General features: G+C 43.2%; 2 protein-coding genes across 3 annotated transcripts in view; one reads left to right on the top strand and one right to left on the bottom strand.

The window, feature by feature from the left end:
* Positions 1 to 9,085, top strand: part of Pank2 (pantothenate kinase 2) — a 33,575-nt gene extending 24,490 nt beyond the window's left edge. Inside the window, exons 6-7 of one of the 2 annotated variants that reach the window (XM_038329981.1) lie at positions 3,660 to 3,785; positions 6,954 to 9,085. In XM_038329981.1, the coding sequence (XP_038185909.1) occupies positions 3,660 to 3,785; positions 6,954 to 7,004 (177 nt within the window). In that variant the 3' untranslated portion in view covers positions 7,005 to 9,085. The remainder of the gene's footprint in view (positions 1 to 3,659; positions 3,786 to 6,953) is intronic. The other variant, XM_038329982.1, reaches the window with a different exon arrangement.
* A 3,649-nt stretch (positions 9,086 to 12,734) lies between these two features.
* Positions 12,735 to 18,425, bottom strand: part of Rnf24 (ring finger protein 24) — a 46,082-nt gene continuing 40,391 nt past the window's right edge. The window contains exons 3-6 of the mRNA XM_038331200.1: positions 18,281 to 18,323; positions 16,096 to 16,137; positions 14,327 to 14,406; positions 12,735 to 13,707 (exon numbers count right to left, since the gene is read on the bottom strand). Of these exons, the coding sequence (XP_038187128.1) occupies positions 13,569 to 13,707; positions 14,327 to 14,406; positions 16,096 to 16,137; positions 18,281 to 18,323 (304 nt within the window). The 3' untranslated portion in view covers positions 12,735 to 13,568. The remainder of the gene's footprint in view (positions 13,708 to 14,326; positions 14,407 to 16,095; positions 16,138 to 18,280; positions 18,324 to 18,425) is intronic.

Genomic DNA, 18,425 nt, shown 5'->3' with positions numbered 1-18,425 from the left:
AATATAGACATGTACCTTAAAAAGAGACTTCAAGGCCCAAAGGATTTGCCTAAATTTTAAATTAGAAGAAACTATATACCAGATTTTAAAAAGTACTTCATTTGAGTAAAATTATTTTGCCCTTTATCGCATGTTCTCTTACCTGTGCTTAAGTATTTTAAAATTTTTTTAATTGATGTGCATACATTATATTTTTAACCTGAAATATATGGTTTGTGGCTGTATTGTGTGTATGTAAGTGCATGTGTGTGTTTGTGTAGTTGTGGCTGACTTGTGTGTGTTTAAGTGCGCATGTGTGTGCAATTGTGAAGGTCAGATGACAGCCTAAGGTGTTCTCCAGTTCTGTTCATCTTGTTTTTTGATTTTGGTTTTTTTCAAACTGGCTACCAAGATCAGCTAGTCTCAAACTCTTAGAGATCTGGCTGTCTCTGTCTCCCTAGTGCTGGGATTAAAGGTGTGCTCCATCGTGCCAGGTCTCAGTTTTTGAGACAATGTCTCTCACTGATTGGAACTTGATTAGGTTAGGGTTGCTGGCCAGTGAGTCCTTGGGATCTGACTGTCTCTGCCTCACAAGTGCTGGGATTATAAACTTGCCACTGCCCCTGCTTTCTTAGGTGGATTCTAGGGAATTCAGCTCAGCACCTCACACTTGCATGGCAGACACTCTACTGACTATGCTACCTCCCTAGGGTCATAGCTATATATTTGATCAGGTTCTTATTTTGTTATAATTATTCAAATAGAGCTGGGCATTTGGTTTCTTGAAAGTGGTGACTGAGGTAAGTATTTTGAAGTATGAACTTGTTGGCTCTTTTATTCATGATACAGGGCTGACTTGGGAGTGACCATTGTGATCATCCTACATTATGATTGTACTTAATGGATCCTGATAGAGATTGCTGAACAGTTTTGCACAGGGATGTACCTATTTTGAGCATCTTTAGCATTGATGATTGGACTACTTTACTGAATTTGGGGGTGGAATTTCAGGTAGACTTTATTATAAACTGCTCTAAGATTCTGCTTCCTTAGTTCATAGCTGAAGCTGAATTGTTTTTAGCTGTCACTACCTTGCATATAATTTGCTTCTTTGTGCCAAGCCCTCTTTTTAGTTAGTTACCTTCTCTTTGCCTTGACCAAAACCTGACAACAGTAACTTAGGAGCGAAGTTTATTTGTGTTGGCCCACAGTCTGTTGTGGTAGGGAAGGAGGAACTTGTGGTAGAGTGGAGCTGCTCATTTACATCTGATATGCCAGGAAACAGATGAAGACTGCTTCAACTGACATTTCAGTCTGTAGGATGGTGTACCCATGCTCAAGACGAGTCTTAATTATCCCTCTGGAAATGCCCTCCTAGACGTGGCTAAAGGTGTGCCTCACTACAGCTTCCTACTCTAGCTATGCTGACAGTTATTATTGCCCATCTCAAGCTTATTTCTTGTCAGCTTGTCACCTAGACACCTCACAGCTCTGTGACCATCACTCGGGGCTCATGATGACATCATTTAGACTTAGGCAGGCTTTCATAGTTCTCTTCCAGCTATTGTTGGTGGCAGTTGTAGTTTCTCTCTTGAGCTGACTTCAGATGGAGTCTCCAGTTTTGCTTGGCAAATACCCCATGATCCTGGCATCTCCAGTATTTTAGTCTACATTGCAACTTAAGGACTTCACTGTTTTACATAGTCACCTCTGGGAGCCTTCTTGTAGGGAATTCAACCCCATCACATATTACTTGGTTCCATTAGCTTTCTGGATCCGTGGTGCAAACTTCAGAGACTCCATGGCTCTTGGATCTTTTTTTTGCCAGGCAGAGCTTGAGATAAAAGAATGGGGGAGGGAAGAGAGAGAAGAAGCTGCCTCCTCAGAAAATGGCAGAAAGGAAGCGGCTCTTGGATCTTTTAACAAATATTATTTATTTATTTAGTGGATGTGTGTTTGTGCTTGCATGTCAGAGGTTGTGTTAAATCAGAGGATAGATTTTGGGAATTGATTTTATCCTTCCAACATGTTGAATCAAACTCAACTTATCATGCAAGTGTCCTTACCATTTTACCAGCCCAACTCTGAGTTTGTGATGCCTGCACTGCAGTACTTTGTGGAATCACTGCTGCCTCCTGCCTTCAGCTCCAGATATAGCTGTGCCTCATTTTTAATAGTGACAGGTCTCTGAGTGTCTGCAGCCCTTTTAGAGCAAGATGTCATTATTTGTTCAGACAGTCTTCTTTTAAATGCAAGTTTTTCAGATAAGTTTGCACTTTTGTGGGGGTCGTAACCTCAGATTATCTTTCTGTTGTCTTGGTGCATTATCCCTGGTTTCTCTAATGGCAGTAGTCTCTTTAACAGTTAGGACTATTTTACCTGGATTCATGCTCCTTTCTTTCAAATTGCCCATTTTTCACATCTCTTGATGTGAAAAGTCTTAATGTCTTCAGGTCCCAAACCTCTTTCACATACCTCCTGTGGTCTAAAAGGCCTTTGTACCACAGTCAGTGCTATCACAATAATGGCCTCATTTCTTGGTACCAGTTTTTTTTAAAAATGTAATTATTATTGTGTATATGGGGTGGAGTGCCCATGTATCATGGCGTGGTTGTGGATGTTAGAGGGCAACTTGTGGAATTGGATCTGGCCTACCTTTGTGTGGATTCTGGGAATTGAACCATGTCATTAGGCTTTGAGGTAAGCATTTTTTTACTATAGCATACTATTTCACTGGCCCATTGGTGCCAATTTTCTGTATTGCTTTTCTGTTTTCTTAAGAAAAATATCCCTCCTTTTTTTTCTCTCCCTCCCTCCTTTCTCTTTTTTTTCTTCTTTTCTCCCCTGTCTGTGCCTCCATCTCTCTCTGCTTATACATGTGAATGTGCAGATGTACATACCCATGCTCATGTCTATGGAGGCCAGAGCATGTCTTCCTTTATTTTTTTTTTTTTTACATCTTACTGCCTTGAAATAGATTCTCACCTGTCCTGGACTCCTGGTGCTGTGATTAAAGGTGTGTGCAGCCAGTCTGACTTTTTTCTAAGTGCTGGGATTTGACTCAAGTTCTCCCTCATGCTTGCAAAATAAACACCTTATCTATCTCCCCGGCCCTCTGTATTTCTTTTCCTGTTGCTATAACAAAATTCCTGGCAAGAGCAACTTAGGGGAAGAAAGTTTTACTTGAATTCATGGTGGGGAAGGCATGGCTGTAGGAAATGCTTGTACTGTGGCAGTGTGAATGTGAGGCTCTTGATCACAGTGGATGGACTATCCTGAGGGGAGAGGGAATGCTTTTGCTTAGATGACTTTTTTCCTCAGAGTGTCCCCCAACACTTAAACTTCTGTAAGTGCCTTCACAAGCCTGAAGTTGTGCCTCACTAATGCCCTAATGTCTTAATCTAATCAGGTTGACAAAATCAATCATCAGGGGTTCTACCATTTTTTTTTTTTTAAGCTTACTGTTAAGTTTTCCTTGTTTATCACATTTAACACACTCTCTTTCATAATCTTTTCATGGGTCAAGTTTGGGTGAACCCATAATTGTCTGAATATCAAATCTTACTAGATATGAACCATTTGGATTGAATTTGATCCAGTCAAGTTGCTCTGAAAAACTCTATGGGTGTTTAGAAAACAAAAATCAGAGTGTGAACTCACTGCTACTTTTCTGTGCTCAGAACATTAACCAGGTCGTATTTGTCGGCAATTTCCTGAGAGTCAACACAATCGCCATGCGACTTCTGGCATATGCTCTGGATTACTGGTCCAAGGGGCAGCTGAAAGCACTGTTTTCAGAGCATGAGGTAAGGGACATGTTTCCAGGGACTGACCTGGGCTGCAGTGGTCCTGTTCTAACTGCAGAAAGCTATTTTTTACCAAATGTAACAAGGTATGTGTTCAATTAGTGTAGTTTAAGCATTTTTTTTTTGTTATTGTTTAAAACAGGTCCTTCCTATATAGGGGATGTCCAGGAACTTGCTGTATACATCAGGCTGGTTTGAACTTTTACAGTCTCCCTAACCTCTGCTTCCCAGTGCTGGGATTATAGGCATGAGCTACCTTGCTTGTCAGTTTAAGTGGTTTTAAAGGGGGAATTTTTTTTTTTTTTTTTTTTTTTTTTTTTTTTTTTGTGGTGTCAGATTAAACCCAGGACTTTTTACTAGGTGGGCAAGGGTTCTGTCACTCAGCTATACCATTAGGCCCAAAGGAAGGTAATGCTGATGAACATTGCCTTGTATGTCTCTAAACAAGCTATCTGTTCTGTTTTTCAATGTCAAATATCATTTACATATATGTATGTATGTTCTAGAAATGAATGGATGGTAATAAAGGCATTCCACACTGGAACCACACTATGCTGAGAATAGAATACACAGACAGCTAGAAGCCAGAGTGGAGAAGAGTTGGAATTGCTCAACAGGAACTCCTGTCTTAGGAGTTCTCCCTTTTCTTCCCGGTTTGGGGACAGTTGGACAGGAGCCATTGATGGGTGTTTCTCTTTTTTCCCCTTGGTGGGTGGGTAGTTGTTTTAGTTCATATGTTATTGGAGCTTAGATGATGTTACCACAAACATTAATGAGATGTTAATATGTGCATGTTTGTTTTATGACTTGATAAAAGTTCTTTTAAAAATTGCATACTTCATAATTAAAATCCAAAGTACACACATCCTTTCATTAAAGCTTAAGTCATCTAACTTTTATTTATTTATTTTCTGAGACAGGGTTTCTTTGTGTAGCCCTGTCTGTCCTGGAACTTGCTTTGTAGACCAGGGCAGCCTTGAACTCAGAGATTTGCCTGCCTCCTGAGTGTTGGGATTAAAGGCGTGCGCCATCAAGCTTGGTCTAGCTTTATTTTCTTTATTAGTACTTTTACAGTCTCTCTCTCTCTCTCTCTCTCTCTCTCTCTCTCTCTCTCTCTCTCTCTCTCTCTCTCTCTCGTGTGTGTGTGTATGCATGCTTATGCACATGTGTTCATGGGGCAGGCTCATGCTATGAAGTCAAAGAATAACTCAGTTCTCCTTTTTACCATGTTGGTTCTAGGTCGACAGACTTGATGACAAGTGCCTTTACCTGCTAGGTTTTGGAGATAAAGTCTCAAGATGTAGACTAGTTTGGCCTTGAGTTTACAATAATTCCTGCCTCTTCTCCTAAATGCTGGGATTATAGGCATGTGCTATTGTGCTTGGCTTTTTTAACTTGTAAGGTTATTATAATAGTAAATTGGTACTAATTGCTGTTAAGTTTCTTACAATTTATAACCTTTCCCATATTCCTATTTCTATAACACGTAACCTATTTTATTTTGTTTTATATTAGAAAAAAATTGTTAGCTGGGCAGTGGTGGTGGCACACACCTTTAATCCTAGCACTCGGGAGGCAGAGGCAGGTGGATCTCTGAGTTCGAGGCCAGCTTGGTCTACAAGAGCTAGTTCCAGGACAGGCTCCAAAAGCTACAGAGAAACCCTGTCTTGAAAAACTAAAACAAACAAAAACTGAGAAATAGAGAGATAGGGACCTTTTTAGGTATAATATTTAGTGTGTTCTTTAGAATCCACCACCTGAACTTGACGATTTTTCTGTTTCCTTTCAATTTTATTGTTGTTTTGGGTGGTTCTGGGGATTTAACCCTGACTTTATGTTCTGGCCTGATGGTCTGCAACTGAGCCATAGCCCACTTCAGTTGTTTGTTCTTACAATTCTTTAATTGCTAACCTCCTGCTTGGAGACAGATATAGTCTGTCCTTTGTATGATTCGTCTGATTCCTGCTGCCATCTCCTTCTGTTGGTGAGGGTTTTGTCTCACTTAATATTTTTTTTTTTTGTCCTTTGGTTTTTGGTTGGTTTTAGGTTCCTGTTTGAGCCCACTCCTTACTGTTGGAGACAGTATGGCATGTATCTTTTTTAATTTCTATTTTTTAAACTGGGTGTCACTCTGTAGCCTGGCTGGTCTGGAACTCTGTAGACCAGGTCTTCCCTTCTGAACAGATACCGATATGTTTGGACCCTTTCCACTTTCCCCTCCGTTCAGACCAGTCAGGCTCTTGTCCTCTGTGATTGAGCTTCTCAGCATCAGTCTTTGGCTGTTGGAAGTGTCCGGGCCTTTGCTCCAGGATAGGAGCCACCATCTGTCTTTGTTAGAGTTTTATTGCTGTGATAAAGACTATAACCAAAAGCAGCTTGGGACGGAGAGGTTTATTTGGCTTACATATCCCTGGTAACAGTCCATTGAGGAAGGCTAAGGCAGAAACTCAAACTGGGTGGGGACTTTGAGGCAGGAGCTGAAGCAGAGGCCATGGAGAAAAACTGCTTACAAGGCTTGCTCTTCATGGCTTGCGTAGCCTACTTTCTATGGTGCCCAAGACTGCCTACCCCAGGATAGCATTGCCCACACTGAGTTGGGCCATCCCATACCAATCACTAATCAAGAAAATGCCAAATAGATTTGCCTACAGGCTAGCCTAACTGGAAGCGACATGTTTTCTCAATTGAAGTTCCTCTTCTCAGATGATTCTAGCTTGTTTCAAGTTGACAAAACAAAACAAAAAACAAACAAAAACAGAATAAAATTCTTGCCAGATCTGAGCCTTTCTTCCCTCAGCTGCTGTAGTGCCCACTCTTCTTGTAGGGCATTTCCAGCATCCAGCCAGCCCCTCCCTGAACAAGAGTTCTTTAGGGCTTTTCCTGACTGCATGTGCTCTCTGTGCTCAGAAAACAAATGGGTCAGGTGTTACAGGAATATGCTAGCCTTATCTAACATTATACTTGTAGGAGTTAAAAATGAGCTCATGGGGTTGGAGGGGGATGATCCAGTGGTTGACAGCACACGTTGCTCTTGCACCCATGTTGGGTGGCTCACAACTGTCTAACTCTAGCTCCAGGGAACCTGACACCTGGATTCTGTGCACCTGTACTCACACTCCCTATGCATCTTTTAAAATAAATCTTACTTGTGGTGTATTTTTTTTTCAGGGTTATTTTGGAGCCGTTGGTGCACTCCTTGAGCTATTGAAGATACCCTGACTGTTACTCGGAGGACTTCCTGAAACTACCACAGGGGCATCTATGGACCTTTTTTTCTTTTTAAGAGACGTTTTATGATCGTGTACTACCCAAATCAGAGCAAGAAACAAATGTATTTTTCTAAGTCATCAAGATAAATTCTTAAAATTCTGTCTAATCTAGCAACCAGTAAAGAATTTTTTTCTTTCCCTGTGTAGACAGTATGAAGATTTGCTGCTTATAAGCTGCTGATATAGTTGGTGGCGCATGCCTTTAATCCCAGCACTCTGGGGCAGAGGCAGGCTGATCTTTGTGAGTTCAAGGCCAGCCTGGTCTACAAGAGCTAGTTCCAGGGGAGGATCCAAAGCTATAGAGAGAACCTGTCTTTAAAAAAAAAATAGGAAAAAGAAACTAGCTCAGAAGAGCAAGCCTCAAGGTTGCAGCATTGGTACTGTTCTGCACTTCCCACTACTGGTCTGTTTTCTCTTTCCTCATTGTGTACAGCCCAGTGTCACTCTATGAAGGGTTCTTTTTTGAGGCAGTGTCTCCTGTAGTCCAGGCTAACCTCAAACTTGCAATACTGCAGTATAGCTGAGGCTGTTTTGAACTGCTGATCATCTGAAGTGCTGGGATTATGGGTGTGCACCACTAGTACAACTCCATTGTAAAAGGTGTTTTCAGGGCCTCATCAGTTCTAACCTGCCTCCCTAGCAGCTATGGTCCCAGCACTATCTGTAGAAATGCACACATTACATTTTATGGCCACCTGACCTGTGAGCTGCATCCAGTGGCTGTTGGAACCATCTTGTCTTCTCTCATCTGACCAAAAGTTCCATCTCACTCCTTCCACTCAGGAGAAAGGAAGGTGGGAGAAGCCCCAGTGGCTGGATGTAGGTGAGACAGGAGGTGCTGAGGGTGTCTAGGTTGGTTTCAGAGTACCTGGTTTTGATAATCCCCAGAGCATGAGGGCATTTGAAGAAGAGACAAAGTAGAGGATGTGAATATAGGTGGGAATGTGAGGAGTCAGTGAATCCCCAGAACATGAGAATAATGTAGAGATGAGCAGTGAAGGAACAGGCTGTAGGGAAAACAACCTGAGGTTAAAGGACCTAGGGGTCAGAGAGCAAAGTGCTCAACAGGTACTTGATAGAAGGCATAGAAGGGTTGGTTACAAGGTTGCTGTGGTGAAGCCATGGGCTGGAGCTGGGCAGCAGAGAGCTGCTCACTGTCTTGTGTTAGCAGAGGAAAGCAGCTACATTTACAAAACTTTGAGTGTTAAGGTTGGGGCAAGTACTAGGAGTGTTACATACTATCCGAGGACAAAGCTATACATCAAGTCACCCCAAGTGACTGACTAGTCACAGTAGTAGGAATAGATGGTATGGTCTGGCTTCTTGTTGTCACTGAGGCCTGATGTGTTTTCCCCCATCAGTGTGCCCCACCTTACCTCACATTGAAGGAGGACAGGTCAGAGGTCGTTCAGTCTATCCGTTTCATGCCCACTGGTGCATAAGTTGACAGGTACATATTACAAAGTATTTCAAAATCTGCCCTTTATTTACATGTGTTTGGGTCAATTACATGCATGTTTTATTTTTTAACAAGTGATTAGCAAAAAATGCATTAAAGTTTTAAAATAGCAATTAAATATACAAAAATATAGCTTACAAAAACCAATATTTAAAAATATTCTGCTGCAGAATTCTTAGTGTACAAACAGTCTATGAAACCTGAGGCTCAGCATTTCATAAACCTTTTTGAGGGAGTTATATCTAGTAAATAAGCCCCAAAGGGCTAAACTACAAGACTAAAGTGCCACTCCCCTACTTTCCTGGCAATGACTTGTCAAGAGACCCAGAGGTACCAGTTCCAGGCCATCACCAGGAAGATGTCCCACTTCTCCACATCAGCCAAGCTGGAGTGGAGTAGGTGGTGCTGAGGTTTCAACCGTGCAAGTCCCTTAACACTGGTGGGGCCATGTTCTTAGCTATATCGTGCCTTTGAAACAGCAAGGGTGTTCTCCCTGACCCTGTGAACAAAGGAACTAAGACTGGATACTTGCTTAGGCTTGGTCTAACTAGAATAAAAGCATCTTGAAGCAATTTGAGTTCTAAAGCTGAGCTTGAAAATGGGCTGGTGTTTGACTCAATTAGTGTACCCGAGTCCTGTTAATTTTATTAAAAAGCCTTTACTTGGCATTTCAGGTCCTCATCTCTAAGATTTCATTAGATACTGTGACGCTTCCATTTTCGGTAATTTTTTAAAAAGATTGCCTTTTATGTGTATGAGTGTTTGCTTGAATGTATGTGTGTGTATATCTGGTGCCTCAAATGCCAAAAGAGATCTCCGGGAATTGAAGCTACAGATTGAAACTGTGAGCCACCATGTGGGTGTTGGGAACTGAACCTGGGTCCTTTGGAAGATCAGCATCTGCTCTTAAGTGATTAGCCAGGCTAGAGGTTGCATGAAGGATGGGTTCATCTTGAGTGAGCACAGGGACACTTTACTCACAGGTGAGTGAGTGGGGCAGAACTTTGGCTGAAGAGCAAGGCACATGTCTGCTCTCCCTTATGGTTGCCTAGAGGAGGCTGCTTTAATTTTTACCTTAGGAGATGGCAAAAATGAACTTAGGAGTGATTTCTGTTAATCAGAAAGTTGGGTGAGAGGAACATTTTGTAGGAAGCATTTGCTTCTATGCTGTCTCATTTGTAGACACTTAGATGTAATGACTGTTAGCCCTGAGGACCAACTTGTGACCAGAGTAACTTGAAAGACAGCTGGTCAGGCACCTGAAGAAACTGTTTAGTGCTAGGGGGAAGACTGTCATCCTGGAGAGAGTAGGGAAATCAGCTGTGTTGTTTTAGACGGATCAGTAAAGGAATCTATACGAAAAAACAACTTCCACGTCTGCTCCTTTCATGTAGATATTCTGGGATGGCTCTCTCTATAAAGTCTCAACGTGTGCATGCAAGTGTGTGCATGTGTTCTGCCCCCCGCCCCGCCCCGAGAGACAAAAGGAACAAATAATGAATCAAGTGCTCATGGGATAGATTTTTACAAGGAAGACAACTACTGTGATAATGTGAATTTTGTGAAGAATTGCCTATTTAAAGACCCAAAGGAAGACTGAGCAACCAGGTCAATATTCAATGCGGAGCTCAGGCATGGTGCCCCGCCTTTAATTGCAGCAGGTGCAGAGGAAGCTGATCTTTGATTTTGAGCTACAGTTTCAGGACAACTGGGAGAACATAGAACCTGTCTCAGATATTGACTGTGGCAGAGCCAGAGGAAGAGCCAGTCCAAGAGTTCTTGAGTTTACCACTGGGAAGGTATGTGCCATCAGCAACTCCTGCCCCTGGCCCCCATGCCTGTGCCCAACAGACTTGACAGACATGTCTTCTAGGAACCTTGCTACAATTCCTGGGTGGTGGCTAAGGAAAGGATGCTCTGAGAGGCTGACCTGAATAAAAGCACAAAGCAAATGAGCAGTGAGTAGACAATTGAAACTGGTGTAAGCACTTCTGCAGAGACCTCCTTGGAGCCTCTGTTGACATCTCAGATTCCCAGAAAATACGTGCTGTAGGTGTTCAGCACAGCTTAGAGTGGCTGTTAGAAATCAGAGATAGCATGAGCCAAGGAAAAGACCTTTTGTCAAGTCTTGTCGAGAACAGTATTTGGCAATGGTGGGAGGTCCCCTGTATTCCTCAGTATAGACCTCACCCAGAGGCCACCTGTCCCTACCTGGCTCCTTTGTCCTGCTTCCTGGTTAGGTAAGTACATGCTACAAGAACCTTAATGGTCAGGGATAGACCAAACTAAATTACACCTGGCAGAAAAACACAGATGGCCAGCTTACATGTTAGAGTGACTCAAGCAGAAATCTGATCAGGGCAGGTTTGTTCATTTCTATGCCAGCTGAATTCAGTCGGCTCCCAGGCAATAATGATCATGGCATGAAGTCCAGCTAGGGCTGATTTTTGTTCCACTAACCCATAGCCCACAAGTAGCACCTAATCCTCTAGCTATTTAAGACACCTGACAAGATTTCAAATAGTCTGAGAGTAGACCAAAATCTTCATCCCTAGATAAATGTTACCAGAGACTTAGGAAATTACCTCACTGCAGGTTTGGGCCTGAGCAGAGTATGGCTCAGCCAAATGCAGATGTACAGGGAACACTGGTGGGGACCCAGACATTAGTGTAAATGTTGAGTTGCTGTGACAACGAGCCAGAATGGGGGGAGGGGCTGCCGCAGCAGGAGGTGATCACCCACCAAGCCAAGAAGGGGAGATGAGAAGCATACTTTGCACATTTGGAGCTTCCAGCCCAAGGAATGTCTCTTAGGAAGCAGTCACATTAACAGAAACGTTTAGGGGACCTCTTCAGGCCCAGCAGAATGAGTGTCCTCATATAGGGTAGACCCCAGTACTCTTCCAAAGCCTGACTATTCACTGCATATCACCTACTCAACCTGTCTGGAGGTCTGATGAGGAATTCTGCCTTTACAAATACAGAGCTTTGGTGAGGCTGGCTTTTTACTAGTAAGGACAGGAATAGAAAAGGTTCCAGTTGAAGGTTCTACAAAAGCTGTGAGTGGTAATAATTTACAGTACTGACCATTTGGTGATCTTTAAGGGGACATTTCCTTACTGTGTCCAGTTACGCAATATGAAATGAATGCTAAGCTATAACAAAACTAGGCCAGAAGAAGCCCACTTCTGGCATTGGTCACTGAAAACATTTCGCTGTAAACTGAGTATCTGGGCATTTGACTTGTGCTTCAAACATAAAACAGAAGCAAGAGGAGCACAGGCATGAATTCTAGGGGCCAGTCAGGCTAAGACTCTCAGAAATGGTTCATGCCCTTTGCTCTGTATAGGAATCCAGCTGGCCTGCCATAAATAGAGCACACACTGGGGACAGCCAATCCTCACCAACCAGATTTGTAATTTTCCAAATGGACTCTGCCAAGAACCACCCCCTAGCCCCTTTTGCAAGAAAAATCTCACTATGAAGCCAAGGCTGGTCTCAAATTTGTGACCCTGCCTGCCTCAGCTGGGACTATACAGGTGTGTGCACCACATTTGGCTTCCTTAGCACTTGTTAGGAATTTTCTTCCCCATCTGACCTCAGCTACTGGAGGCAAAGGCAGGTAGGTTCCCTCTCATTCTAAGATTGGGTAGATGGCAAGAACATAGTAGCAAAGCCCCCCTCCCCCCATTCCTCTTCATGCCAGGCTGTACTTTCTACAAAAACCTCCTCCATAACTGTGGGACAGCAGGGCAGAGCAGTTGAGGCATTACAGTGGCACTCGTGACGAGGGAGGGGAGAGCAAGCTGCAAGAGAATGTTCTGTGCTTTACATGGCTAATTTACAGTGTCCACAAAGCCTGTTGGAGGCAGTTACCTCTAGAAAAGTTGGACAGGAAAAGCCAAAGAGCAGCATGCATTTCTCCTATAAAAACACCTTCAGTTAGGGATCTCAAGTCCAAGTAACTGAGGTACACACCAACAGAAGGTTAGCCATGCAGGAGCTTCCTCAAACTATTTACAACTCCAGGTGGCTCACTGGCTTCAGAATTACAGGGAGCTTTTTTTGGGTAAACATTTAAAAATGCAGTAACATTTTTCTTACATAGAAAAGCAGAAGAGAGGAGGGGAGTTAAAGGATGAGAGAGAAGCAAAGTGTCAGCGTCCTGGTCATCCAGGTGGGTGAGGACTGGTCTTGGTGCGGAAGGAGCTGAGCTCCTCTTTGGAGCCATCTGAGGGGCCGAGAGACTCCTTAGCCAGTGAGCTGAGGCCAGCAGCTATAATTGAATCATACTGCATTTGTGGGGTACTTATGCAGTAGTACCCTGGCTCCTGGGTTACATAAGACAGTTGAGGTTCAGGGTCAAGCTCCTGCTGCATCTTACTGATGACTGACTAGGAGGGAAAACAGAAGAAGAATGGCTCCTGACCAGGCCTTTCCAAGTGTGTCTAATGGCTTCAACTTGGAAGATCTGACAGCAGGTGTGAACTGGTGTGTGTGGCAGGAGTTCTGCTGATGCTGTTCCACAGTCTTTAGGTTCCCAAAGGCCTTATTAAATGGATAGAACCTGAAGAGACTTGCAGGGGCTGCCTCACCACACACTGGCAGTCAGTTGTGCTTCAGCTGATGGAACAGCTGGTTTCACGACTCAGGATGCCAAGAGGGCAGAGACAGGTGAGGTCTGCACAGCTGCTTACAGGTCCACAGGTGGGTGTGGCATTAAAGTCCCAATCTCAGTTCTTTTTCTAACACCTGTGTTATCTTCCCTTCTGGTTGATGTGCAGGTGCCTGGGAGACAGCAAGAGATGCTCAGGAAATTTATGAAACCAAACCTGCAGGCTCATCTACTCCTCTTGGCTTTAGGGTGATGTCAGAGTGCTTTGGTTGTCACAAGATCCAGATGCCTAGGGTCTCAGCTTGCCTGGCTCAAGAGTTCTTCATGAGGCAAAGGAAGTGACAGTGGGTGCCCCAGGCAGCGAACAGCCCAAACAAAGTCTGCTGTATTCCTCCTGGCTCCACACTGATGTATCCAGCAAGTCTGATCCTTTCAGTGAGCTATACAATGTTCTCTGCCCCAGGTAGGGGCTCTTGAGGGGGACCACGGTCCTGTTTACTGTGCAACTGGGCCAGCTGCAGCACCGGCATGTTGCACAGGGGACACACTTTCCGGACTTCCAGCCACTTAACAAGGCACCTGCAAACAAGACAGCCAGGTGGAAGACATCAGCTCCAGACTTAGAGTAAGTAAGGAGTCTGAGGTGGACTCTCGGCCCTAGCGTCCACATCACCCTCTGACAAGCCAGAGCTTTTTGTCTCCCACAAGGTAACATAAAAGTACCACAACCAACACATACTCTGAGTCACATGTGACTTCCTATTAAGTAGGTTGATGAGGGAAAGCAGGAAAAGTAGAAATTTCTAATAAACCAAAATTTCCAGAAGGAATATGGATGTGTCTGTAGAAGGTGTCCCTGTAACATCACGTATATCCATACTATTTATTGTGACTTAAAATAACTGGTTTTGATTAAAATACAGCTTCAAGAGATGGAGCGGTTGTCGGAAAGTTCCAGCTAAAGAACTGTTTATAGAGGTGTAGGGTGGGCTGGGCCTCTGCCCAAGCCTGCAGTGTTGGTCACGCTCCATTTCCCTGGTTCCGCCTAATGTCACATACACATGCATGTGCCCCACCCTGTGGAGTGCTGTCAGTTTTCTGCATTACTGACAATTATGAAGCCATCAAGCTTGGCTGGCAATGCCCCACAGCCCACAGTAAATTAGATCACGTTAAATAATTCCATAACAATACTCACTTTCTGTGGAAGGCATGCTTACATGGGCAAATCCCCAGTTCATCTCGAGGCTTAAAGTCTTCTAAACACACAGCACAGAGCTGGAAGGCAAAGTCACAGTGAGGCCAGTGTCTACCACAAAACGTGTGGGTTCCTGAAGCTCAGCTAAGCAACAGGACATATGGCTTCCCTAAGGCTCCTAGTGAGAGGATCAGGCTGCACATCCTGGCCATTTGTAGTTAAAAGTCAGCATGCGGAATAATATCAAATGCAGTCCTTAAAGTGGGCATGTTGAGCTGTGCCTACAAGCCCTTAGGAAGCTAAAGCAGGCTTATTGTTAATTCAAGGACAACCTGGGCTACAAATAAGAATCTATCTCAAAAACAACCCCTGAAAAATCTTGAGACTTCGTGTAAGGGTTAAGCCTCATCATCAACCTGACTGGCCTTTTAGAAGTCACCTAGGACAGACACATTAGGTGTTTCCAGAGAGGTCTAGCTGAGGAGGAAGACACACCGTACGTTTGGACTGGGTATCCACACTGACTATAAAGAGAGGAGGGGCAGGAAAGCCTGGTGAGCATCAGTGTTCATTTCTCTGCTTCCTACTGGAGGACCCAGTGCGAGCTCTTCATGCACCTACAATCGCTCAAGCCTTGCTCACTGCCAGCTCTTCACCATGCTGAATGAATACCCAAACTGTGAGCCACAATAAATGCTCTTGTGCCGGGCGGGCGGTGGTGGCGCATGCCTTTAATCCCAGCACTCGGGAGGCAGAGGCAGGTGGATCTCTGTGAGTTCGAGGCCAGCCTGGTTTACAAGAGCTAGTTCCAGGACAGGATCCAAAGCCACAGAGAAACCCTGTCTCAAAAAACCAAGATTTAAAAAAAAATGCTCTTGTCTTTAAGTGCTGCCAGGTGTTTTGTCACAGTGGCAAGAAGAGTAAGTGGTAATACATGACGTGCCTTATTGTATTGTCACTGTAGGGAGAGGGAGGAAGGGAGGTGCCCATCTTTTTCAGCTTCTGAAAATGAAGGTATTCAAGCACATCACTTGTACTAAAAAATTGCTCAAGGATATATACTTCTCTGAGGGAACCATTTTAGGGTTGGCAAGGGTCTTGACTCTAGAGAGGTTCCCAGGTATCCATGGAGATGTCCCCAGCTAGATCCTTGGGCAGCTGAGGAGAGGGAGTCTGAAATGGCCCTATCCTATAGCCATACTGATGAATATCTTGCATATCACCATAGAACCTTCATCTAGCGATGGATGAAGCTAGAGACAGAGACCCACATTAGAGCACTGGACTGAGCTCCCAAGGTCCAAATGAGGAGCAGGAGGAGGGAGAACATGAGCAAGGAAGTCAGGACCGTGAGGGGTGTGCCCACCCACTGAGACGGTGGGGCTGATCTACTGGGAGCTCACCAAGGCCAGCTAAACTGGGACTGATATAGCATGTGATCAAACCGGACTCTCTGAACGTGGCTTACATGGAGGGCTGACTGAGAAGACAAGGACAATGCCACTGGGTTTTGATCCTACTGCATGTACTGGCTTTGTGGGAGCCTAGTCTGTTTGGATGCTCACCTTCCTAGACCTGGATAGAGTGGGGAGGACCTTGGACTTCCCACAGGGCAGGGAACCTTGACTGCTCTTTGGACTGGAGAGGGAGGGGAAGGGGGACGGAGGGAGGGGGAGGGAAATGGGAGGAGGTGGAAATTTTTAATTAAAAATAAAAAAAAAAAAAGAAAATCGCTCAAGGAAAGATTAGAATACTTAAAAGCAACTTACCTCATGTAAATTCAGTTCTTTAACTTTTTCTTTTAATATAACCTGTAAGATAAAAAAATGCTCTTATGCCCACATAAATATATAGGCATGTACCTTTACCCACAGCACCATCTCACCAGCCACATAAATGTGTACTTAGTGGTTACAGTATTTGCCTAGCATGTACTGGGTTCAGGTTTCAATTCCCCACTGCCACATCCACAGAAGTGATTGAAGAATTTCTCAGTTCTGCTGACAAATGCTTATTTTATATGTATATACTATATAGACAGGTAAGAAACACACACACACACATATATGTATGCATATATGTATATATATAGCTCATTTGCCTCAAACAATTACAAACAATCTCTTTTACACTTCAAAACAAAATATTTAACTTTTTTTTTTTTTTTAATAAGGCAGGGCTAGCCTGGGATTCACTATGTAGATCAAGCTAGCCATAAACTCATGGAGAGCTGTCTGCCTCTTCCTGGGTGCTGAGATTAACAACATTCTTTAAAGTATTCTGAGTCAGGGAGTAGGGAGGCAGAGGCAGGTGGATCTTGTGAGTTCAAGGCCAGCCTGGTCTACAAGAGCTAGTTCCAGGACAGGCTCCAAAGCTACAGAGAAACCCTGTCTCGAAAAAAACCATCATCATCATCATCATCGTCATAATAATAATAATGTATTATGAAAAGCACTTGTTTATTTTTTAAAGATATGGTCTCCTGTAGCTTGAGCTGTTCCCGAGCTCACTGTGTAGCTAATAATGATGGCGAACCTCAGCTCTTCCTGTCTCCTCTTCCTGAATGGCTGAGATTGCAAATGTGTAATCCAGTTTAGGTGGTGCTGAGGGGTGGACTCGGAACCTTCTGCATGCTATAGATGCAAACCTCTTAACTGAGCTACATCTTTAGCCTTACTTCTGAATCTTTTTCAGGGTAGAGCAAATCTTGGGGAAAGACATTAACACATGCTCATCTGGATTGTGGTGAAATTGGTGGAAGGAATAACCACAATTCAGTAAAGCAGCACTGGCTGATGAGAATTAGTAATTCATAAAAGATTAAAATGTAAAGTCAATTTTAATTTTAGAAGTTTGCTTATTATTATACACCCATGTCCTCAGAAAAATTTCATCTAGATTTATCCTGGGTGTGTGGTAACAACATCAGCAGAAGCGAATGTGACAGGCAAGGATTCCATCTAAAAAGAAAAATTTGAGAATAGACTCATCATGTTTACTTTTTACTTCACCTGCTTAGTTCCCAGGCAATTTGACCTATTAAATGACCACCAAGGCCAATTTTACTCTATAGTTAACTTATATGCAAACATCTTGTATATTTTCAAGATTATGGTAGAATCAAGACAAAAGGATTCACTCATTTAGAAAACTACAACATTCAGCTGTTTTAGACCCACATGTTGCTGGAGAGAAACACAGGGTAGTCATGAATGGTGTACAGTGAGTTCACTTGAATGAGATCATTTTAAGACTTCCACAAAAGTCAAACAGAAGAATGCATAACCCTAAAATATGACATCAATGCCAGCAAGGCTAGGCCACTACAGGCCACTTGAACTTCAAGTTCAAGGCCAGCCTGGACTACAAAATAATTTCCAGGTCAAACTTAGGCACACAGTAAGATTCTATTTCAAAACAACAAAACCTGCCACTACCAACAAAAGCAAGCTGAGATTATAAAAACATGGGTTCTGGAGGAAGAGAACACAGTAACATAGCTGGGTGACCTGGAGGAAGAGAACACAGTAACAGAGCTGGGTGACCTGGAGGAAGAGAATACAGTAACATAGCTGGGTGACCTGGAAGAAGAGAACACAGAACATCTGGTCTCCTCTGAGCTTCTGATGTATTCTTCATGAAGGAAAAAGATCCACTCAGAGGGATGTGCACTCTATTGAAGGTAATTTGAAGGGTTACAGATGACAGCATTTACTTCAGCAAATATTGGCTGAAACTCTGTCATTTTATTCTATCATTTAAATTTTATAGCTTCAAATAATACTAATAAAAGATGACATGAGAAAATCAAATTGATCTATTCTGGACTGCAAACTGACAAATGAAAAGCTAAGATGAACCCATATTAAGTGAATCTTAGTTTAAACTATAGACTCATAGTCTCAAAGTTTATTGAAATACACAATAAAAGCTAATTATAATTAAATTTCTCACCTGCTTGTAGGCATAAAATTCTTTGTGTGCTTGATGTCTTAGCCTAAAAGACACAAATAAGCAGTGTGATATTGAGATTTTGGAGAAAGTACCCAGTGAACCACGGGATAGCATCCACTGTAAGTTCTAATAAAATCTCAGCAAA

The sequence above is a fragment of the Arvicola amphibius genome, chromosome 5 (assembly GCF_903992535.2).
Source record: "Arvicola amphibius chromosome 5, mArvAmp1.2, whole genome shotgun sequence".
Lineage (NCBI taxonomy): Eukaryota > Metazoa > Chordata > Mammalia > Rodentia > Cricetidae > Arvicola > Arvicola amphibius.
Note: the sequence above shows the minus strand (reverse complement) of the source record. Positions and strands in the feature narration are given on the sequence as shown.